Below are 25,075 nucleotides of genomic sequence, written 5' to 3'. Positions count from 1 at the left end.
GAAGTCATTCCATGTAAAATACTACCCTCTTACCTTGTTGTTATATTCGAATAACATACAAAGATGATTGGCCTTTAAAAGTGTGCTTATAAAATGTTAGCAACGATTCACCTCTGGTCAAAGAAATAGTTTATTGGGCTAGTCCAGTTGAAATCCATCCCCATTGAGAACACGACTTTAATCTCCCATACTGGGGAGTGTAGATTTCAAACGGAGCCGTCAATTCAGGTAACCACATTTGAAATTCACGCTCCCTGATGGAAGAATTTAATGTCTTCCATAGGTTAGAATGGAAAAGGCCCTGTCAGAAAACGTTTAAATGTCGGGTTATATAAAGGGTATAAAACGTCTTCATAAAATTAAAAACGTTTTTTGATAACTTACTGCCAATATTCTAACATAATACTATTTAAATGTTGACAAAATACTTGGCAAAAAATGTTTGCAAAAAACTTTTGAAAACATTTTTGTAGTGTGTTTTCATACAAAACGTGTTCATGATCTTTATTAACCCGACATGTAATTAAAACGATTTTACCAAAACCAAAAATATAACCTGTTTAAAACGTTTTATGTTTGCTGGGACGGACTTTGAAACTGTTTGCCGAAAGATTGAAGTAATAAGATTCCCCATTAGCTAATTGCATCACACGCTTAGTTTAGTAACCATGTTACAGTTCCCCCTAGATTTTTCAAATAATTTTGCTGTAATCTGTTGGCAATTTTCTTTCCGCATTCAAATTGCTAATAATGTCAGGTTTAATTAGAATTTTAGCTTCTGAAATAATAGCACATTTTGTGAAGAAATTGCTCGCTTTTTAAGGAATGTCTTCTTTTCACGATTTTATCACAAAAACTGGCTAGTACCGGTAATAGCAATGATGTGATTTGATTGGAAAGCAAGTTTGATTTTTTAATCAAAATGATCAAGAATCAATAACTATTCATATTAAACATAATTATTTACAAACCTGGTATTATATTTAGACAAATAAACTGTTTTGAGATACAGCATAACAATGGGAGATAGTATATTATAATTGGAGCAACGAGGTTCACGCAAAAATAATCTCCGTGACTATCAGACGATAGAAGCTGATAGAGACACGGCTGGGTATCAAAACATGAATACTTTTATATTCATTGTTTAAATCCTCCAGGACTTGGAGGAGGAGGATGTCGAAGGGGATGAGGACGATGATATGGGCTATTCCATTTGAGATCCATACCCCCTATGGAAGACATGACCTTAATCTTCCACATACGGAGTGTAAATGGGGTTACTTTGGGCGACTCCATTTAAAATCTACACCCCCTGTGTGGAAGATTAAGGCCAAGTCTTCCATAGGGGGTGTATGGATTTCAACTGGAATATCGTAATGAACATAAGGGGGATGAAGACAGAGAGGAGAAATGATGTTGGTAGAAAACATTCACGGTTTTTGTAATTCAGATTTTGTTGTAATAATTCTCAAGAACTTCTCTGTAAGGGGAGAAGTTTCATAGAAAGAAACATTATTTTGCAAAGAAACACAACTACCGACATACAAAAACCATTTTGTGGTAGTGTTTTAACCCCCCTTTCTTAAATGAACACTCCGGCAATCACAACATTATGCCTTATATGTTAGAAAAACAATATGCAAGCACGAATCACGTGGTTTTATTTAAACAAACTCAGTCACATTGGTCATAAAAACGAATAAAAACAGCCGGCTCTCAACACGCGATATTCAAAATTCCCGCGCCGAAATTGCCTGTGGCAATGACGTCATGGTTATTTGTGCTCAATTGTCGTCAGCCTTCATTATGTTACTGATAATTATTTTCTAACATATAAAGCATAATGCTGTGATTGCCGGAGTGTTCCTTTAAGCCCATAGTAATCATACTTATATTCTCAGACTTCAGCAATATATCAAATTCCAATACTATCATGATGATTTAAGTTTAGACAAATAAATTGTGCGTTTCCTTTTTACATACGTCAGAATCAAATAAGTGTACATAACTTACAAACACCCAGACCAACTTGTATGCTGGAACACTAACGTAATATTGTACAATATATACACATTCCTGTAATACATACACAAACAGTTCCCGACAACTTATTATTTAACCCTTTCTTTTCACGAATTCTTTTCTATGTACTGCTTATAATAGATTCTTCTCCATTATATCAAGTTGAATGCGTTCAGAAAACTATCTCTTCCCTGGTCCATTCTGACAACAGACTTAGACAATTGTCTCTTCCCTGATTTATTCTGACAATAGGCTCATCAATTGTCTCTTCCTTTGTTTATTCTGACAACTCAGACAACAGGTTCTTTGTTATGCTTCTTAGGTCTCTTCAATCGATCTGTCTTCAAGAACGTCTGGATCCGGTCAATCTGGCTGGCAACACCTGCTTTGGGATCGTCTTCGTCATCCGAGAACAAGCATTCTTCTTCTGCGCGTCTCTTTCTTGGTGGTCGATCCTCAGCTGTTAACTGTGGGGTTCGTTTTGAAATGCGAAGGAAAATAAAGAGTAATGGCAGAATGATTATATTATTCGGAAGATTTTTTGTAAAGCACAAAAATGTGTAGAGGTGTATTATAGAAGAGAGCGAGAAGAGATACTGTTGTCATGGCTGTCGTGTGGGAAATATCTTGACATACGGTATCAGTGCTGAAATTGGCTCTTTAGACTTCTCTAAAAGAAGATCGATTAATTAGAAAAAATTTCATCATATGAAAGAAACCATGACTACACCCCTTATCGAATACTACGTCACTCGTCCTCATTTAAATAAAATTCTGCTCTTCAAGAGGCCTCCACGTGGCAATTTGCATGATATACAAATAATACAATACAATAAAACAGGGGATAGATAATGAATGGTTAAGGAATCAAACTGGAGACCTGTCCCGCTGACACTTAGAACCAACATGTCTGCCATTTCGATTGTTATACCGTTCCGGGTGAGTTTATTCAATAAGATCTATTGTTGCAAATGAAGGCAAGGCTAGAATCAATAGTTGCGGCAAACGAAGATTGGTATTAGGGTTAGGATTTAGGGTTAGGATAATGGAAAGAGACTTATTAGGAAAAGAAGATTTAGGAAAGGGAAAACAATAGGATACAGCATTATGATGGTCAAGTTGTTTCAAATACGCTTACTGATTGCTCTGGATTTGACTCCATAGAGAATTCCTCAGCAAAGTCAGGCCAATCTTCTTGACTGTTCGTCTTATTGCTGCCGGATGGCTTACCGAAGTCTTGCTGATTGATGGTCTTGCTGTGGATAGGTGTCCTAACCTCGGTGTTTGGGAACAGGTGGAAGCTTGACATCAGTGGTGTTTCATTGGAAGTAGTCTCTCTTGGAGTAAACATCATACCTGAAACATGAACAATTGTTTTGAAGGACGAGAATGGAGAGTTTTATTATTTGTCGTGTTAATGGTGGCTGCAATTTTGGCTCATTTGAATTTCAGGGGACCATAACTTTTAAGTAAAATGTTAAAACATTTAATTGCGAACCAGGATTTTTTTTATGATTTCCATGGATGGGCCCAGAGGATGATTTAAGGAAGCCCCATCATGCACTGCAAACGTGTTATCACTAGAGTTTCAACTGCCGCTTTACTTTTCAAATCCCATTGAATTCTGTGCAAAAGATGTTGTTTAAGAATTGTGCGTGTGTCATTATTACTTGGTCGATTTCAGAACAAAAGTGATGTATGCATAAAGGATAATTCACACCTTCTGTAGGTAACATAAAATGTGAAATCGACTAGCATTTTGAATGCGTTTTTATTGTAAATATATCAGTCCAAATTCAAATTTAACCATGCCCGTCAATGCAATGTGCGAGCAGTGGTGTCATGTTCACTCACACAGCTGTGCTAACCGCAAGTCAACACAGTGGCGTGGTGGGAAGTGCTTAAATCATCCTCTGGGATGGGCCCGTCATAATATTGACTTGACCAATAGCCACAACCTTAAATCATTGACATATTTCGCGGTCATTATCAATTACTTGCCAGTTACGTATCAAATAAACGAAATGCAAGTCTATACGAATTCTGGTCCAACTATGAAAATTGCAACTACACTATTTTGAAAAGACCTTTCACACAGGCCGACCGATCACGTAAAAAAAACAAGGCGATCCGAATGAGATGCTGATGTGATGGTATCGTGATTCAATTATATATAGCCAAATCAGAACCAGACTTCTTGTTTACGCCGTAAAAACTGCCCTAAATCGGAAAGTGCGAAAGGTCTCTGGAAATATTTGTAGTTTGACAAAGAAATTGAACATTATACTCTTCATGTTCTTACCTGAATGTAACCGGGATGATCCCTTGTTAGTAGACACTGCGGAAGGTACTGGATATGTCATAAAAGTTGGAATTCTGGGGGAAGGAAACCACTTCGATGATTGAAATACTGGAGTTCTTTGTGACTCCGACAGGTTATCACATGACATCGACGCTGTGGGATTGGAATATAGAAAATCCGATGTGACGGAGCTAGTCATCGGGGACTTCGTAACGTTCCATGCAGATCTATCTGTTGTGGATGCGCTGATGGGTTGTGAGATATAGCCTGCAGAGCTGGGCCCAACTGAAGGGAGAGTAAAGGAAAAGCGGCTCTGTTCTTTTAACGGCATATCTTGTCGTGGTGTGTTTAACAGATGAGACAAACCGTGGAATCTGTTTATAAAGCTAGATTCTGGGCTCGTGGCAGTAGACTTCGGTTCTGCGTTGGTATTACTACTGAAGCCAATAGATGTGTTGATAGAAGCATTCTTGTTGTCAATGCTGGGAGAATTGCGGACAGCGTCAGAGTGGGAGGTTATCAGAGTTGAAGTACCGGTTTGAGACAACGTGCCGGGTGCTACTGGTATTGATTCAGCTGAATCAACCATCTGCTTAATATCAGAACTCATTCTCTCTTCTTGATCACGTTGATTGGTAATTGGGTTGGCTAATACCTCAAGAGTACTCTTCCCAGCTTCTTCTTCCAAATCACCAAGTTGATTTGGAATTGACGGTGTCACTGGTGGCACAATTGGCTGAGTCAATACTGGAGTTTTTCCATCGCCTGGTTCTTCTGTGGTCATTGTCTGAACATCTTGACCTTGATTTATCGTTTGCATTTGAATAACCACTGAATGCTTTTTGGCAGCTTCTAATGTCCCAGCTGTTGTTCGTCTTGCTGACGTAATCTGCATTTGAGGACCTTCTAGTACGGTTTGTCCAGCCCCTGGTTCTGCACGTTCTGGTAATCTTGGCTCTCTTCGACTTTGCAATGAAGCTGATGCATCCATCTGTGATTCATTAATTTTCTTCAACTGACCCGATTGCTTCACCGGCTTATCTTCAGCGAATCCACTGCAATTGGTATTGTCAACGTCACTGAATTCTAGAGTGGGATTTTGTATCTGCATCTGGTTTGGTTCATTTACGGCTGGTTTCTCAACACCTTTTTCTTTCATAATGTCACTGCTGCTGTTCTTTGAGCTATTCTGCTCCTCAGCATTCCTTTCATCATTCATGGGAGAACTACATCCCACGCCTTCACATTTAGCATCCGATACAGTTCCTGCCGATTCATCTTTTTTATCCTCCTTTCTTGCATCTAACGTATTTTCACCAACTAATTCAGACACGTTTTCTGTTCCTGATTTGCCCATATCAATTGTGCCGCTTTTGCTGTTTTCTTCAATTGTCACATCTGTGGAAGTTGCAACATCTGTACTTTTCGGTCGACGGTTGGCTTGGCTAATTTGAAGCTGGTATTTTTGTATTCGATCATCGTTTTCTTTCGCATCTTCCTGTAGACCAAAAAAAATGTAGTTGAATTATATGTGAATTAAGGATACCAATGCGTGATAATAACTTAAAGCCATATTATAACATTTCTGTAAAAATAGATGAGTATTTATTTTCCATAAAATGTTAGCTTTTACTGTCAGATATGTTTCCTTTTGCGACGAGGTAAAGTATAGAAAATTGGAATTTACTACTAGCACCCATGCATGTTACTCCCGCGGTTGTAATACGGTACGATCCTCGGGGGTACGCCGTGTACGTACTGTGACAAAACTACAGCACCTAATGTCTTGATTTTTGCAGAGTATCTTTATTGACTAAAGTACATTACAATCGTGTAAAAACAGAATTGAAAAAAAAAAAATTGAGGGCGTTCTCCTCAGCAAATGTTATAATAATTATGGCTTTAAAACTGACACCCAAAATGGACAAGCTAACGGTTACGGTTACACATCGCTCGCGGTTACTCATCTTGCTTTCGCTTAGGCCAATCAAAATAATAGTTTTGTCTCATGTCCCATGGGAGTTTGAAATCTAATAAGGTATGCGGTTTTCTATTTTATTTTTATAAAACAACACCAATTTTGGGTATTTTATAATATCAAAATATAATAATGGCTATGTTTAGCTGGAACACAGGCTACATCTAGCGTTACAATTTCGGAGTGAACAGAAACAAAATTGAAATTGAACACTGATTTTACAGCCAATTTTCGACCAAATTTCGTTAAAATGTAAACAAAAAAAATACAAAATGAAATTCAACTTCTGCATTTTTGTTCGAGCAAACGCGCAGCATAAATCAAATGCGCGCGGGGAACATGAGACAGAACTATTATTTTGTTTGGCCTTAGATTGTCTTACTTACATTCTAAATCAACATTGCGGAAACAATCACAGAAATACTAGAGCCACAATAAAACTTTTGCATAATGTGGAGCTAACGACTCCCTTGATTGCTTATTGCACATCTAAGATACAAGACTACTATCATTCATGTGAACTTAGTAGCATCTTTATCTATATACATGATACATGTATATGAATGTTTTAATGGTGAAGTTTTGATCACCATAGAGGTTATCCACGTTACTCATGTGTGACTTCTAACAAAAGGCGCTGATTCTCGTAGTATTCCTCATTCAAACCAATTCAATACACGACCTCGGAGTTACCTGCATGACTTTGGCCGGCTATTTTCAAACAGTCATGGTTGCACATGCAGGTACTTCTTTTGAAAATCCTAAACAAGGTATAGCTGTCGTTGATAGGATATGCAGCTTATAGAACACGGATAACCTCTATTGGTAGAGAGCCCTTGATGTAGCTTTATAACCAAGCTAGTGAGGTTTCAAAAAATATGTTTTACTTTTACAACTTACCTTAAGATTTTGAATGATTGCATTGAGTTCAATGTTTTTCTTTGCCCAGCTACTGTTCAGTTCATCAAGGTTGCGGTTAGCCCGGCTAACATCGGCACGTTCATCTTGCAGCTTCTTCAGACTTGTTTCGGTTTGCAGAATCTAAAAACAATTGAAACGACAATATGCACAAACCTAATAGGTTACAAGGACGGATAACAATTATGGTATCTTAACTTTCGATCAAATTTGAGAGTCTTACAATTTACAATTTTTTTTTTGAAGAATGTTAAGCGAACATTTGCAATTCCCTTACAAATGTAAACGTGTTCCAATGGTTTATTAACGACAACAAAAACCAACAACAATAAACAATAACAACAGCGACAAAGACAACAACCGAGACCAATAACATCATGGACAACAACATAGGGTTATTCCAGTTGAAATCCATACACCCCCTATGAAAGACATGACCTTAATCTCCCACACAGGGAGTGCATAATTCAAATGGAGTCGTCCATTCAGAGCTATTCAGATGATCCCAGGAGGTGAACCCATTTGAAATCCACACATCCTATGTGGAAGATTAGGGTCACGTCTTCCATAGGGTGTGTATCAACTAGAATAACCCAAAACGAGTGATGTGGGCGATAAACGCCCAAATAAAGGCCACGTAGTGCTCCCTTACATCAAAGGTACCTCTGAAGCGATTAGAAGGACATTTAACAACTATAGCGTTAGTGTATTCTTGATTTCTTCAAACCCACTCGCACGCTGGTCGCTAAGACAAATCCTTGTGTCTCCCAAGGACAAGACAGATAAGAAGGACATTACAGGTCCGGTATACTACATCCCGTGCCATGGCAAACCTGTTACCGGTACCGGACAGTGCAAAGAAGCCTACATCGGCGAAACTGAACGCTCTCTGAAAACACGTTTTAATGAACATTAACATAGGAGACCCAGTAGTACAGCATCAGAGGTCTCAAACCAAATTCACATCGAGTCTCCGGGACATTTTGTTGACTTGGATAAAGTCCGCATACTCGACAGAGACAGTAGGTGGTTCCAACGTGGAGTCAAAGAAGCAGTTCACATCAAAGCCAACCAACCATCTCTCAACAAAGACGGGGGCCGGTTCAAACATTCAGGAGTCTACGAGTCTGTTATCAGGTCAAAGGTCAAGAAAATCGCGACCTGATACAGTCAAGATGGAGTACCATCTGAAAATTCCGAGGTAGGAATTATTTCTTTGTGTTTGGATCAAAAGTTTAAATCAAAATCATGATTTATACCAACACATGAACTTTCATGAACCCAATACACTACTTACTTGGCTCTTGAATTCTGACTCCATTACCTCCCTCTGTCTCCTCTCCACTTCCAATTCCTCTTGGCTCGTTGTCAACTGTTTCTCCGTGTTTTGTAGTGAGAGTTTTGTCTTATTTAGTTCATCCTTCAAGAGACTGACGTCTCCGGCGCTTTTCAAGCTACTGTCCAGATGGCGATCGGTCAGCAAATGAGACTCGGACAAAGCTTTCAACGTGCGCTAAAAGTAACATCAAAATAATTTGTTAATTTGTGGTTAACTGTTCCTTCTTATTAAAATGTGGCTAATTTGTTTTTTCCTTTGTCGCGTTTTTTTTACTCTACACTCTTGTCAACTTTGAAAATTTAGAAAAAAAGCTTCACAAGAACTCTTGAATAATTTAATTTTAATGTTTCTTTTTCATAAAATTTTTTGACAAAATAGTTTGGTTTTTTTAAAGGGAAAAAAAGGAAAAGCCATCATTTGAAAAAATTTACCTTCCGTGTTGAAGATAAACATTTTTACAAAAATGTATATCTTCAGACTTCAATACGAAAGGTCAAAATTTTCAAATGATGGACGGCTTTTTTTCCCAGCTACATAATTAAATTTATAAAGTTAACTTCGAGGACTGTAAACGTCAAATATATTTTTAAAAATCTATTTTTAATAACATATGCTATAAAATTTGCATTATATCGCGAATTAAAAAAATCTAAATTATTTGATATCATTAGGGCATTCCTCGTATTCAGAATGCAATTTGGTGTGTTCAATGTGCTCTCCACAAAAAATACTTCCCAACGTTAAACGTTGCTATACGATTACTTAAGCTCCATAATTTGAATTTAATGGCCGATTTACATTATGGGAGCCTCATCATGCACACAAATGGGAAGAATTAAAAATCTGTTGTCCAAAACATTCGTGTCAAAGTTATGCAAGAAAATATGGAGAACAAAAAGAATACAAAAGTTGCATTTATACTAATTGAAAATTGTTGTCGATACCAGGTCTGGTCGATACTTTTGTTCGCATGCCGCCCTCAATTCAACTCCAAAGTGATAAGTCTCAAGTTTTACTATGTGAAGGCGCTATCCACGTGCATAGGGTTTTATCCTGGGGGGGTACTCACATGTAAATGGGGTATGGGTATGTGCGGCGGTCAAGAGTCAGGCTCCCCGGCAGTTCCTTTTAAAGACCCACATTTGGATCATGCTCCAGTTCTTTGAGCCTCAAATTCTGGCAATTGTAGCTCTTTAGCCAAAATTTGGAATTTTTTAGCTCCAAAGCCTATAATTTGGCCCAATTTTAGCTCACAAGACCCACCAAAATGTTGAAATTTCAGTTCATTAAGCCCCTATTTTTCCCAAAATCAGTTCTTAGTTCCCAAAGTTTGGCGCTCCACGCCGTACACCCCTACCAAAATTTCAGTTGAGTGCCCCCCCGGGGTTTTATTTCCGTAACGGAGTATAATACCACTCACTTGTTGTGCTTCCTTCATTTCCTTCAATTTGTTCTCCAGCTGCTGGTTGGCTTTCACTTTCTGTAAGATTAAAAGGAAAATTGATTTACAATACACAATCAAATTGTCAATGAACTCAAAAACAACAAACATGGGAGACAACACTTTTTGTGGTGGTCATGTTCTATACCAACCGAGAGATCATTTGGTTTATTTATAAAGAATATCCTCTATGGGATTTCTTAAGTATCTCATACCAAAGAAAAATGCCCTGACACCAGACACAACCATAATCTGCGCGTATTTAAAGGCACATTATTTCTTATGACGTTATTAGCACTATAGTAATCTAACAACTTCTAGATTCCATGGGAAAGTGACCCATGACCCGGACAAGACCATAATCCGCAGCCATTTCCGGACACATGTTATTCCCTATGATAAATGCCCCAAAGCCAAACATGACCATAATTTGCGCTAATTAAGGGCACAAGTTACCATATACCATTGTTCATCATCCCCGGGGTTCATCATATTTCTAATATTCGCTAATTAGCACTATATATCTTATACCATAGGCCTATAATTGAGCCCAAAAAGGTCCCAAAACGCAGACAAAACTATCACGCGCTAATTGAAAGGCCATCGCCATATGGAATCATTATCGTGTGTATTTTATAACACTCAATTCAATACTTTACGCAGATTTCAAATAATGACCATGTCATTTGCCATGATTTGTCATAAATGCATATAATTAATGCAGAATATCATTGAAAGCCGAAAAATAACTGCATGTATGCGTCTTCGTTTATGGACATGAAGTTTTGCTTCAATCATTTCATGTATTTATTTCCGATAGGTACAGTTAATTGGTATGTATTTACCACAATGCCTAGGAAACTGTTGACATACATGTACCAGGCTTATGTCTTTAACAACAACCATTTTTGATTTGTTTTGTTGTTGTTTTTGATTATGCCGTAAAACCTGGTAGACAGTGGTAAAGTGCTTTTTCTTTAACTTTGGCTACTTTTTGATTTTATGATAAAGTGCCTACTTGACGCCAACAGAAACACTCTTTTTTGTGGAATTATTTAGCTTACATATTTTCAGACTTTAGAATTTGCTATGAATTCAAAGTCATATCAAACTTATTTTGAACTTGTTGACTTATTACCTTGTTTCTATACGTCTGGTCCTCCTTTCCATTGTGAACCATTTTTCTCCAGTGTTTTGCGCTGGGAGACATCTTTAGTTTAACACGCCCGCTCTATGCAGTGTTTAAGGCTCAAGTCTATACAATTGAAAACTTTTAGACTTAAACTTGAATGCAAAATTATAATCACTTGCTGACTTGCGAGTTATCTTTAGTGTCCCCACTTGTTATGATAAACATGTTTTATTAAACATGTTAAGCCATTCCATTAATTTCAATTAAGCCTGCAAGGCTTGATAATCTTTACTTCAATTCTTATGTTATGCATGAATTCGAAGTTACCTCATTTCGTGAACATTTTGACATTTATTGTGATATTTCTGTATACACAATTGTAAGCTTTTAGACTTAAACTTGGAATTCACAATTATAATCACTTGCTGACTTGCTAGTTATTATCTTATCCATGTCCCCATTTGTTATGATAAACATGTTTTATTAAACATGTTAAGCCATTAAATTAAGTTCAATTAAGCCTGCAAGGCTTGATAATATTACTTCAATTCTTATGTTATGCATGAATTCGAAGTTACCTCATTTTGTGAACATTTGACATTTATTGTGATATTTCTGTATATACGATTGAAAGTTTTTATAGACTTAAACTTGAGTTCACATTTATAATCACTTGCTGACTTGCGAGTTATTATCTTATCCGTGTACCCACTTGTTATGATAAACATGTTTTATTAAACATGTTAAGCCATTAAATTCAATTCAATTAAGCCTGCAAGGCTTGATTATATTTACTTCAATTCTTATATTGTTATGCATGAATTCGAAGTGAGCATTTGACATTTATTATGATATTTCTGTTTCAAATGATTAACTTGAAAACGTTTAACGCTCTGATAAAACATTTAATGTTTGTGTTAATTTAAACCGCATAATTTAGCATTAAACATGTTTTCAAAGTTACGTAAAACTTATAACCAATTGATTATTCTTACTTTCCACTAAAACCTGTAAACTTATACATGACTCACTGTTACTTTACTTTTACTTAACATGTACATTTATTGGGCGTGGAGGGTGGGTTTTTCAATAGAAGTTGATCTCTCGATGATAAAACATGATATGAATGAGTCAAAAACCCACTTGCATTTGACCAGCTACAATTATGCCAAGTGATTGGTTGTATCATAGCAACAACAAAACCCTTTAACAAAACCATTATGATTGCATCAAAACCCTGCACCTGTTTTTACATGGGTGAACACATATCTGAAACACTGATGTGCGTAACTCCCAAGTGGATCAACGGCTTAACCCATATTATACACAAGGGTAAAAAACCCATTTATACGCCTGGCCAAAAATTTTCTCCCCATTGACAATCTGGTTTTAATTCGACTTCGCTTAATTAAACGCCATAAGAGAAATAAAGAAAATGAAGAGGAAAATGCACATTCAAGTAAATAAACAAGCAAATAGATAAATGTATGTAGAAAGAGAAGTAAAAAAAATGGATGAATAAAAATTATAGTTAAACCTTAATTTTTTATTCAAGATTTAGCAAGTGTTTGAATTTTTGTAAAATTTATTACAATAGGCCTATCTAAAATTTGAATGACTCAAAATACCTCAAAATAGTTGGAAAATCATACATGGGTCCCGATTTCAGAAAAAGAATCCCTAAACATGGGTCCCGATTTCAGAAAAATTAGTCAAAAACTGTCAAATCACGACTTTTTTAGGTAAAAAAATCCCTAAACATGGGTAGGGGGTTCAGAGTTAAAGCAGCAGACCCCTGTCAAAATGTAATGGGGGGGGGCAACCAGGGGAAATATGCCACCAGGGGACCAAATGTGGAGGGGTCGAAATACCGATCCTCAATTGAAGCATGCACAAACGGTAAACTCATTTAAGGGGATATGTTCCCAGTGGCGTAGCGTCCCCCCTAATCGATCTGAAATTTTTTTAAATCCCATAGGAAAATGGCCGAAAACGGCTTGTGCCCCCCCCCCAATATGATGACCCACGCTACGCTACTGACTGGATGTTCCCGCCCCGCGCCATTGGATAAGGTTTAGGCTTTAGGGTTAAGATTACAGTTAGGTTGGGATAATATTGTCAGGGTTACATGTAGGGACAAGACTCATGCAAAGATTAGGGCTAGGGCTTAATAACAGAGTTAGGGTTTGAATGGCGACCACTATTCTGAATTTGTACCCACATTTGCTATCAGTTCCTCAAGCCGCTGAATGGTTGCATTCTTCTCCTTCAACTTCGTATCCCCATCAGAAGGACTCTTGTCCGCGTGCTCAGCTTTGATCTTCACTATCTTATCACGTTTATCACGGTTTTCTTGCGTTACAGATTCAATGATACACTTCTGATGAGTGTTGACTCGACTTAGCTTGTTGTTGAGTTCAGTAGCACATTTAACTATGCATATAGATAAAACAGATAATTAAATTTAATGTGAAATGTTTAAATACCTAAATGTGTTTCTTTATTTTTCCCAGCTCTAAAACCTGAAACTTTTAAAACTATCTTAAAGGCCCGTTCGGTGATTTGCTCATTCAGAGGATTGTAAAAATCATCAAAGTTCAGATTTTGGTACCTTTGTTAATATGTGTCGTATATAGATGTGCTAACATAGCTGCTAGTGGTTAAGCCGAAAACCGGGTATTAAATTCAAAATAAGACAGACAGTCTGTAATATAAAGTAGTAATATTAACTACATTTATTTGAAAGGGAGCTTCAATTTCGTCATAATATACTGGTTTTTGGGGGGGTTTTTTGCCAAATTTTTCATTGAAAGATATTTCCTAATGAGCATTATAATGACTTGTCCTTTACCTTCAGGTAATTTATACATTTTCTTTTTACACTTTCGCTGGGATCACTGAATAAGTCTTAAACATTTTCTTTGCTTTCTTTTCTTTTTCTTAAGTTCTAGTGTTGTCCTTGTTTTGTTTGGTGCTCCTATACATCCAATACCCTAAGAACTAGAACTGAGAGAACATGAGTTTTCTCTTCATCGTGTTTTAAATGAACATTGGACGAACCTTCTGCGCTCAGTCCCGTTAACTGTTCACCAAAGTTACTGAAGTCGTTCATCAGATCTTTGCATCGTTCCTCGAGGGCTCTCATCTGTGATATGTGTGAATCAGCAGCTGAACTTTGCATCTGAATACGGTGTTCTTGTTCTTTCGTGGTTTTCTCCATAGAATATTTGTCCACCTGTACAGAAGAGAATTGCAAGTTGCTGGAGGGTTACTCCCTCTGGCAAAAACTTTCTTTTTTTTTTTTTTTTTTTTTTTTGCCGTTTTAAAGAAAACGATTAAATGTCGATCGGACTATGTGTAAAAGGTATAAAACGTTATAATAACATTTTAGAATATAGTTTTGAAAACTTGGTGCAAAGCATTCTAATGCGGCCCATTCACGTTCAATTTTTTGATCAATATCAAAGACCCTTGATACAAGAGTGGATTCAAAATCTACCACTGTACACGCACAATGGTAGATTTTGTACCCATTCCTGCATTTAGGGTCCGCAATATTGATCAATAACATTGATCGTGTATGGTACAGAGGGTGGCTTATTCAATTGTTCATTTGAGATGCCCCTGATACACCCAACATTTCTTGGAAGTGGGTACGATCGATATTACTTGGCGATCATTTCGGGCCTTGACATGGTCATACTCTGCAATTTATCTCTGCGTACGTGCTCCTGTTAATTTGCAACTTTTAAAAATATACCAAATTTCACTTATTGCTATTTGTGTCAATTCAGAGCTTTTGGTAACAAATGTGGTATCAAATTGCAGCTAACAAGTTTAAGCACAATACCGTATCAATCAAATTGTCAAAACATGACCAGGTTGAGATTTATGACGGGTCAATGGAATTAGGACTTTCTTTTCGTGTTGTGTGTATACTTTATTATGCTAATGCCAGATGTCCTCTGACCATTGAAAACATAATTATGGTGATTTTATTTGACTCCAATACTCTTACCAATAGTAATTTCAATTGCTCCTTCAGTGTTTTCACTTCTTTTTCCCATATGTCTGTCTTCATCATGGTCTGATTCTGGAAAGCAACATCAACCAAATAAAACATGTTAGAAAAAGTAATGATATAAATACAGTGCGGAAAAGAATTAAGGTAACAGCCGTTATGTTCACCCCCTGTATATCATAAACAAAGACAGATATGTCATAATTGGAATCAGCGGCCAATAGCTGCATCTTTTAGCTCAAATTTAGGACCTCATTCGTTGAAATCGTTCAAGAAATAAAGACACAAACTATGTTATTTTTAGTAGAAAACTTCACTGAGTATAATGCTATCTTCAGTAGATAGCAACAGCGAGTGTAATGCTATCTTCAGTAGATAGCAACAGGGAGTGTAATGATACATTCAGTAGATAGCAACAGTGAGTGCAATGTTATCATTAGATAGCAACAATGGTTGTAATGCTAATTTCAGTAGATAACTACATTGAGTGTAATGTTACCTTCAGTAGATAGCAACAGTGAGTGAAATGCTACTTTCAGCCTAGCAACAGTGAGTATAATGCTATCTTCAGTAGATAGCAACAGTGAGTGTAATACTATCTGCAGTAGATAGCAACAGTGAGTTAATGCTATCTTCAGTAGATAGCAACAGCAGATGTAATGCTATCTTCAGTAGATAACAACAGTGCGTATAATGTTATCTTTAGTAGATAGCAACAGTGAGTGTAATGCTATCTTCAGTAGATAGCAACATTGAGTGTAATGCTATCTTCAGTAGATAGCAACAGCGGGTGTAGATATCTTCAGTAGATAGCATCAGTGAGTATAGTGCTCTTTAGTAGATAGCAACAGCGAGTGTAATGGTATCTTCAGTAGATAGCAACAGCGAGTGTAATGCTATCTTCGGTAGATAGCTACAGTGAGTGTAATGCTATCTTCAGTAGATAGCTACAGTGAGTGTAATGCTATCTTCAGTAGATAGCAACAGCGAGTGTAATGCTATCTTCGGTAGATAGCTACACTGAGTGTTATGCTATCTTCAGTAGATAGCTACAGTGAGTGTAATGCTATCTTCAGTAGATAGCTACAGTGAGTGTTATGCTATCTTCAGTAGATAGCAACAGCGAGTCTTCTTTTTCCCATATGTCTGTTTTCATCATGGTCTGATTCTGAAAAGCAACATCAACCAAATAAAACATGTTAGAAATAGTAATGATATAAATACAGTGCGGAAAGGAATTAAGGTACCAGCCGTTATGTTCACCCCTTGTATATCATAAACAAAGACAGATATATCATAATTGGAATCAGCAGCCAATAGCTGCATCTTTTAGCTCAAATTTAAGACCTCATTCGTTGAAATCGTTCAAGAAATAAAGACACAAACTATGTTATTTTTAGTAGAAAACTTCACTGAGTATAATGCTATCTTCAGTAGATAGCAACAGCGAGTGTAATGCTATCTTCAGTAGATAGCAACAGTGAGTGCAATGTTATCATCATTAGATAGCAACAATGGTTGTAATGCTAATTTCAGTAGATAACTACATTGAGTGTAATGTTACCTTCAGTAGATAGCAACAGTGAGTGAAATGCTACTTTCAGCCTAGCAACAGTGAGTGTAATGTTATCTTCAGTAGATAGCAACAGTGAGTATAATGCTATCTTCAGTAGATAGCAACAGTGAGTGTAATACTATCTGCAGTAGATAGCAACAATGAGTTAATGCTATCTTCAGTAGATAGCAACAGCGGATGTAATGCTATCTTCAGTAGATAACAACAGTGCGTATAATGTTATCTTTAGTAGATAGCAACAGTGAGTGTAATGCTATCTTCAGTAGATAGCAACAGTGAGTGTAATGCTATCTTCAGTAGATAGCAACAGCGGGTGTAGATATCTTCAGTAGATAGCATCAGTGAGTATAGTGCTCTTTAGCAGATAGCAACAGCGAGTGTAATGGTATCTTCAGTAGATAGCAACAGTGAGTGTAATGCTATCTTCGGTAGATAGCAACAGTGAGTATAATGCTATCTTCGGTAGATAGCAACAGTGAGTGTTATGCTATCTTCAGTAGATAGCTACAGTGAGTGTTGTGCTATCTTCAGTAGATAGCAACAGCGAGTTTTCTTTTTCCCATATGTCTGTTTTCATCATGGTCTGATTCTGAAAAGCAACATCAACCAAATAAAACATGTTAGAAATAGTAATGATATAAATAGGGCCTACAGTGCGGAAAGGAATTAAGGTACCAGCCGTTATTTTCACCCCCTGTATACACCTTTGTTTCATAACCATGAAGGTATAGGACATTTTTTGTTTTTGATATAGCCCCCGAATGAAATTTATTTAATTATGTTTGTACTCACTCAGGTAGCATTGTGTGTGAATTTTACATCCGGACTAGAGGCTATTCTTTTTTTATGGGCATTTTAGTGTCTAAAATGGCCCAAAATGAGGGTTTTTCAATATTGCCATCCATTTCTAATCGTCACCCCCATAGGCTTTACATGTAAAATAAAAAGGCTCGTAAAAATTTAATAGCCTCTAGTTCGGATGTAAAATTCACACAAAATGCTTTTTGAGTGATTACAAAGATAATTAAATACTTTTTATTCGGGGCTATGTGGAATTTTTTTTATGTATTCCTTGTACAATGACATTTCACAATAAAATGTCCATTGGAAACAAAGGTGTGTATATCATAAACAAAGACAGATATATCATATCTGGAATCAGCAGCCAAAAGCTGCATCTTTTAGCTCAAATTTTCAAGCTCGTTCAAGAAATAAAGACACAAACTATGTTATTTTTAGTAGAAAACTTCACTGAGTATAATGCTATCTTCAGTAGATAGCAACAGCGAGTGTAATGCTATCTTCAGTAGAAAGCAACAGCGAGTGTAATGCTATCTTCAGTAAATAGCAACAGCGAGTGTAATGCTATCTTCAGTAGATAGCAACAGGGAGTGTAATGATACATTCAGTAGATAGCAACAGTGAGTGCAATGTTATCATCATTAGATAGCAACAATGGTTGTAATGCTAATTTCAGTAGATAACTACATTGAGTGTAATGTTACCTTCAGTAGATAGCAAAAGTGAGTGAAATGCTACTTTCAGCCTAGCAACAGTGAGTGTAATGTTATCTTCAGTAGATAGCAACAGTGAGTATAATGCTATCTTCAGTAGATAGCAACAGTGAGTGTAATACTATCTTCAGTAGATAGCAACAGTGAGTTAATGCTATCTTCAGTAGATAGTAACAGCGGATGTAATGCTATCTTCAGTAGATAACAACAGTGCGTATAATGATATCTTTAGTAGATAGCAACAGTGAGTGTAATGCTATCTTCAGTAGATAGCAACAGTGAGTGTAATGTTATCTTCAGTAGATAGCAACAGCGGGTGTAATGATATCTTCAGTAGATAGCATCAGTAAGTATAATGCTTTAGTAGATAGCAACAGCGAGTGTAATGGTATCTTCAGTAGATAGCAAGTGAGTGTAATGCTATCATCTTCAGTAGCTAGCAACAGTGAGTGTAATGCTATCTTCAGTAGATAGCTACAGTGAGTGTAATGCTATCTTCAGTAGATAGCTACACTGAGTGTTATGCTATCTTCAGTAGATAGCAACAGCGAGTGTAATGCTATCTTCAGTAAATAGCAAAAGTGAGTATAATGCTATCTTTAGTAGATAGCAACAGCCAGTGTAATGCTATCTTCAGTAGATAGCAACAGTAAGTATAATGCTATCTTCAGTAGATAGCAACAGCGAGTGTAATACTATCTTCAGTAGATGGCAACAGAGAGTGTAATGCTATCTAGGTAGCTACAAAAGTGAGTGTAATGTTATCTTCAGTAGATGAACAGGGGATGTAATGCTATCTTCAGTAGATAGCAACAGTGAGTATAATGCTATCTTTAGTAGATAGCAACAGTGAGTGTAATGCTATCTTCAGTAGATAGCAACAGTGAGTGTAATGCTATCTTCAGTAGATAGCAACAGCGGGTGTAATGATATCTTCAGTAGATAGCAACAGTGAGTATAATGCTCTTTAGTAGATAGCAACAGCGAGTGTAATGGTATCTTCAGTAGATAGCAACAGTGAGTGTACTAATACTATCTTCAGTAGATAGCAACAGTGAGTGTAATGTTATCTTCAGTAGATAACAACAGCGAGTGTAATGCTATCTTCAGTAAATAGCAACAGTGAGTATAATGCTATCTTTAGTAGATAGCAACAGTGAGTGTAATGCTATCTTCAGTAGATAGCAACAGCGAGTGTAATGCTATCTTCAGTAGATAGCAACAGTGAGTGTATGCTATCTTCTGTAGATAGCAATAGTGAGTATAATGCTATCTTCAGTAGATAGCTACAGTGAGTGTAATGCTATCTTCAGTAGATAGCTACAATGAATGTTATGCTATCTTCAGTAGATAGCAACAGCGAGTGTAATGCTATCTTCAGTAGATAACAACAGTGAGTATAATGTTATCTTTAGTAGATAGCAACAGCGAGTGTAATGCTAACTTCAGTAGATCGCAACAGTGAGTATAATGCTAACTTCAGTAGATAGCAACAGTGAGTATAATGCTATCTTCAGTAGATAGCAACAGTGAGTATAATGCTATCTTCAGTATAAAGCAACAGCGAGTGTAATGCTATCTTTAGTAGATAGCAACAGTGGTATAATCAGTGAGTATAATGCTATCTTTAATTCTTTAGTAGATAGCAACAGCGAGTGTAATACTAGTATAGCAACAGTGAGTGTAATGCTATCTTCAGTAGATAGCAACAGTGGTATAATCAGTGAGTATAATGCTATCTTTAATTCTTTAGTAGATAGCAACAGCGAGTGTAATACTATCTTTTAGTAGATAGCAACAGTGAGTGTAATGCTATCTTCAGTAGATAGCAACAGTGAGTGTACTGCTATTTTCAGTAGATAGCAACAGTGAGTGTAATGTTATCTTCAGTAGATAGCAACAGCGAGTGTAATACTATCTTTTAGTAGATAGCAACAGTGAGTGTAATGCTATCTTCAGTAGATAGCAACAGTGAGTGTAATGTTATCTTCAGTAGATAGCAACAGTGAGTGTAATGCTATCTTCAGTAGATAGCAACAGTGAGTATAATGCTATCTTCAGTAGATAGCAACAGTGAGTATAATGCTATCTTCAGTATAAAGCAACAGCGAGTGTAATGCTATCTTTAGTAGATAGCAACAGTGGTATAATCAGTGAGTATAATGCTATCTTTAATTCTTTAGTAGATAGCAACAGCGAGTGTAATACTAGTATAGCAACAGTGAGTGTAATGCTATCCTCAGTAGATAGCAACAGTGGTATAATCAGTGAGTATAATGCTATCTTTAATTCTTTAGTAGATAGCAACAGCGAGTGTAATACTATCTTTTAGTAGATAGCAACAGTGAGTGTAATGCTATCTTCAGTAGATAGCAACAGTGAGTGTACTGCTATTTTCAGTAGATAGCAACAGTGAGTGTAATGTTATCTTCAGTAGATAGCAACAGCGAGTGTAATACTATCTTTTAGTAGATAGCAACAGTGAGTGTAATGCTATCTTCAGTAGATAGCAACAGTGAGTGTACTGCTATTTTCAGTAGATACCAACAGTGAGTGTAATGTTATCTTCAGTAGATAGCAACAGTGAGTGTAATGCTATCTTCAGTAGATAGCAACAGTGAGTATAATGCTATCTTCAGTAGATAGCAACAGTGAGTATAATGCTATCTTTAATTCTTTAGTAGATAGCAACAGCGAGTGTAATACTAGTATAGCAACAGTGAGTGTAATGCTATCCTCAGTAGATAGCAACAGTGGTATAATCAGTGAGTATAATGCTATCTTTAATTCTTTAGTAGATAGCAACAGCGAGTGTAATACTATCTTTTAGTAGATAGCAACAGTGAGTGTAATGCTATCTTCAGTAGATAGCAACAGTGAGTGTACTGCTATTTTCAGTAGATAGCAACAGTGAGTGTAATGTTATCTTCAGTAGATAGCAACAGCGAGTGTAATACTATCTTTTAGTAGATAGCAACAGTGAGTGTAATGCTATCTTCAGTAGATAGCAACAGTGAGTGTACTGCTATTTTCAGTAGATAGCAACAGTGAGTGTAATGTTATCTTCAGTAGATAGCAACAGTGAGTGTAATGCTATCTTCAGTAGATAGCAACAGTGAGTATAATGCTATCTTCAGTAGATAGCAACAGTGAGTATAATGCTATCTTCAGTATAAAGCAACAGCGAGTGTAATGCTATCTTTAGTAGATAGCAACAGTGGTATAATCAGTGAGTATAATGCTATCTTTAATTCTTTAGTAGATAGCAACAGCGAGTGTAATACTAGTATAGCAACAGTGAGTGTAATGCTATCTTCAGTAGATAGCAACAGTGGTATAATCAGTGAGTATAATGCTATCTTTAATTCTTTAGTAGATAGCAACAGCGAGTGTAATACTATCTTTTAGTAGATAGCAACAGTGAGTGTAATACTATCTTTAGTAGATAGCAACAGTGAGTGTAATGCTATCTTCAGTAGATAGCAACAGTGAGTGTACTGCTATTTTCAGTAGATAGCAACAGTGAGTGTAATGTTATCTTCAGTAGATAGCAACAGTGAGTGTAATGCTATCTTCAGTAGATAGCAACAGTAAGTGTAATGCTATCTTCAGTAGATAGCAACAGCGAGTGTAATACTATCTTCAGTAGATAGCAACAGTGAGTGTAATGCTATCTTCAGTTAGTAGATAGCAACAGTGAGTGTAATGCTATCTTCAGTAGATAGCAACAGTGAGTATAATGCTATCTTTAGTAGATAGGAACAGTGAGTGTAATGCTATCTTCAGTAGATAGCAACAGTGAGTGTAATGCTATCTTCAGTAGATAGCAACAGTGATTATAATTCTATCTTTAGTAGATAGCAACAGTGAGTGTAATGCTATCTTCAGTAGATAGCAACAGTGAGTGTAATGCTATCTTCAGTAGATAGCAACAGCGAGTGTAATGCTATCTTCAGTAGATAGCAACAGTGAGTGTACTGCTATTTTCAGTAGATAGCAACAGTGAGTGTAATGTTATCTTCAGTAGATAGCAACAGTGAGTGTAATGCTATCTTCAGTAGATAGCAACAGTAAGTGTAATGCTATCTTCAGTAGATAGCAACAGTGAGTGTAATGCTATCTTCAGTAGATAGCAACAGCGAGTGTAATGCTATCTTCAGTAGATAGCAACAGTGAGTGTACTGCTATTTTCAGTAGATAGCAACAGTGAGTGTAATGTTATCTTCAGTAGATAGCAACAGTGACTGTAATGCTATCTTCAGTAGATAGCAACAGTAGTGTAATGCTATCTTCAGTAGATAGCAACAGCGAGTGTAATGCTATCTTCAGTAGATAGCTACAGTGAGTGTAATGCTATCTTCAGTAGATAGCTACACTGAGTGTTATGCTATCTTCAGTAGATAGCAACAGCGAGTGTAATGCTATCTTCAGTAAATAGCAAAAGTGAGTATAATGCTATCTTTAGTAGATAGCAACAGCCAGTGTAATGCTATCTTCAGTAGATAGCAACAGTAAGTATAATGCTATCTTCAGTAGATAGCAACAGCGAGTGTAATACTATCTTCAGTAGATGGCAATAGAGAGTGTAATGCTATCTAGGTAGCTACAAAAGTGAGTGTAATGTTATCTTCAGTAGATGAACAGGGGATGTAATGCTATCTTCAGTAGATAGCAACAGTGAGTATAATGCTATCTTTAGTAGATAGCAACAGTGAGTGTAATGCTATCTTCAGTAGATAGCAACAGTGAGTGTAATGCTATCTTCAGTAGATAGCAACAGCGGGTGTAATGATATCTTCAGTAGATAGCAACAGTGAGTATAATGCTCTTTAGTAGATAGCAACAGCGAGTGTAATGGTATCTTCAGTAGATAGCAACAGTGAGTGTACTAATACTATCTTCAGTAGATAGCAACAGTGAGTGTAATGTTATCTTCAGTAGATAACAACAGCGAGTGTAATGCTATCTTCAGTAAATAGCAACAGTGAGTATAATGCTATCTTTAGTAGATAGCAACAGTGAGTGTAATGCTATCTTCAGTAGATAGCAACAGCGAGTGTAATGCTATCTTCAGTAGATAGCAACAGTGAGTGTATGCTATCTTCTGTAGATAGCAATAGTGAGTATAATGCTATCTTCAGTAGATAGCTACAGTGAGTGTAATGCTATCTTCAGTAGATAGCTACAATGAATGTTATGCTATCTTCAGTAGATAGCAACAGCGAGTGTAATGCTATCTTCAGTAGATAACAACAGTGAGTATAATGTTATCTTTAGTAGATAGCAACAGCGAGTGTAATGCTAACTTCAGTAGATCGCAACAGTGAGTATAATGCTAACTTCAGTAGATAGCAACAGTGAGTATAATGCTATCTTCAGTAGATAGCAACAGTGAGTATAATGCTATCTTCAGTATAAAGCAACAGCGAGTGTAATGCTATCTGTAGTAGATAGCAACAGTGGTATAATCAGTGAGTATAATGCTATCTTTAATTCTTTAGTAGATAGCAACAGCGAGTGTAATACTAGTATAGCAACAGTGAGTGTAATGCTATCTTCAGTAGATAGCAACAGTGGTATAATCAGTGAGTATAATGCTATCTTTAATTCTTTAGTAGATAGCAACAGCGAGTGTAATACTATCTTTTAGTAGATAGCAACAGTGAGTGTAATGCTATCTTCAGTAGATAGCAACAGTGAGTGTACTGCTATTTTCAGTAGATAGCAACAGTGAGTGTAATGTTATCTTCAGTAGATAGCAACAGCGAGTGTAATACTATCTTTTAGTAGATAGCAACAGTGAGTGTAATGCTATCTTCAGTAGATAGCAACAGTGAGTGTAATGTTATCTTCAGTAGATAGCAACAGTGAGTGTAATGCTATCTTCAGTAGATAGCAACAGTGAGTATAATGCTATCTTCAGTAGATAGCAACAGTGAGTATAATGCTATCTTCAGTATAAAGCAACAGCGAGTGTAATGCTATCTTTAGTAGATAGCAACAGTGGTATAATCAGTGAGTATAATGCTATCTTTAATTCTTTAGTAGATAGCAACAGCGAGTGTAATACTAGTATAGCAACAGTGAGTGTAATGCTATCCTCAGTAGATAGCAACAGTGGTATAATCAGTGAGTATAATGCTATCTTTAATTCTTTAGTAGATAGCAACAGCGAGTGTAATACTATCTTTTAGTAGATAGCAACAGTGAGTGTAATGCTATCTTCAGTAGATAGCAACAGTGAGTGTACTGCTATTTTCAGTAGATAGCAACAGTGAGTGTAATGTTATCTTCAGTAGATAGCAACAGCGAGTGTAATACTATCTTTTAGTAGATAGCAACAGTGAGTGTAATGCTATCTTCAGTAGATAGCAACAGTGAGTGTACTGCTATTTTCAGTAGATACCAACAGTGAGTGTAATGTTATCTTCAGTAGATAGCAACAGTGAGTGTAATGCTATCTTCAGTAGATAGCAACAGTGAGTATAATGCTATCTTCAGTAGATAGCAACAGTGAGTATAATGCTATCTTTAATTCTTTAGTAGATAGCAACAGCGAGTGTAATACTAGTATAGCAACAGTGAGTGTAATGCTATCCTCAGTAGATAGCAACAGTGGTATAATCAGTGAGTATAATGCTATCTTTAATTCTTTAGTAGATAGCAACAGCGAGTGTAATACTATCTTTTAGTAGATAGCAACAGTGAGTGTAATGCTATCTTCAGTAGATAGCAACAGTGAGTGTACTGCTATTTTCAGTAGATAGCAACAGTGAGTGTAATGTTATCTTCAGTAGATAGCAACAGCGAGTGTAATACTATCTTTTAG

At 36.6% G+C, this 25,075-nt stretch overlaps 2 protein-coding genes across 2 annotated transcripts in view; both read right to left on the bottom strand.

Annotated features, from left to right (window-relative positions):
- LOC140162760 (MFS-type transporter SLC18B1-like) overlaps nucleotides 1–25,075 on the bottom strand; it is a 223,089-nt gene that overhangs the window by 41,565 nt on the left and 156,449 nt on the right. The window lies entirely within an intron of this gene.
- The window catches only part of LOC140163250 (uncharacterized), a 28,732-nt gene continuing 5,669 nt past the window's right edge, over nucleotides 2,013–25,075 (bottom strand). The window contains exons 5-13 of the mRNA XM_072186647.1: nucleotides 15,154–15,228; nucleotides 14,196–14,370; nucleotides 13,357–13,568; nucleotides 9,983–10,042; nucleotides 8,521–8,736; nucleotides 7,206–7,346; nucleotides 4,328–5,825; nucleotides 3,164–3,381; nucleotides 2,013–2,492 (exon numbers count right to left, since the gene is read on the bottom strand). Of these exons, the coding sequence (XP_072042748.1) occupies nucleotides 2,316–2,492; nucleotides 3,164–3,381; nucleotides 4,328–5,825; nucleotides 7,206–7,346; nucleotides 8,521–8,736; nucleotides 9,983–10,042; nucleotides 13,357–13,568; nucleotides 14,196–14,370; nucleotides 15,154–15,228 (2,772 nt within the window). The 3' untranslated portion in view covers nucleotides 2,013–2,315. The remainder of the gene's footprint in view (nucleotides 2,493–3,163; nucleotides 3,382–4,327; nucleotides 5,826–7,205; nucleotides 7,347–8,520; nucleotides 8,737–9,982; nucleotides 10,043–13,356; nucleotides 13,569–14,195; nucleotides 14,371–15,153; nucleotides 15,229–25,075) is intronic.

This window comes from Amphiura filiformis, chromosome 10 (genome assembly GCF_039555335.1).
Source record: "Amphiura filiformis chromosome 10, Afil_fr2py, whole genome shotgun sequence".
In the NCBI taxonomy this organism is placed as follows: domain Eukaryota; kingdom Metazoa; phylum Echinodermata; class Ophiuroidea; order Amphilepidida; family Amphiuridae; genus Amphiura; species Amphiura filiformis.
This window is presented reverse-complemented; position numbering and strand designations above follow the sequence as displayed.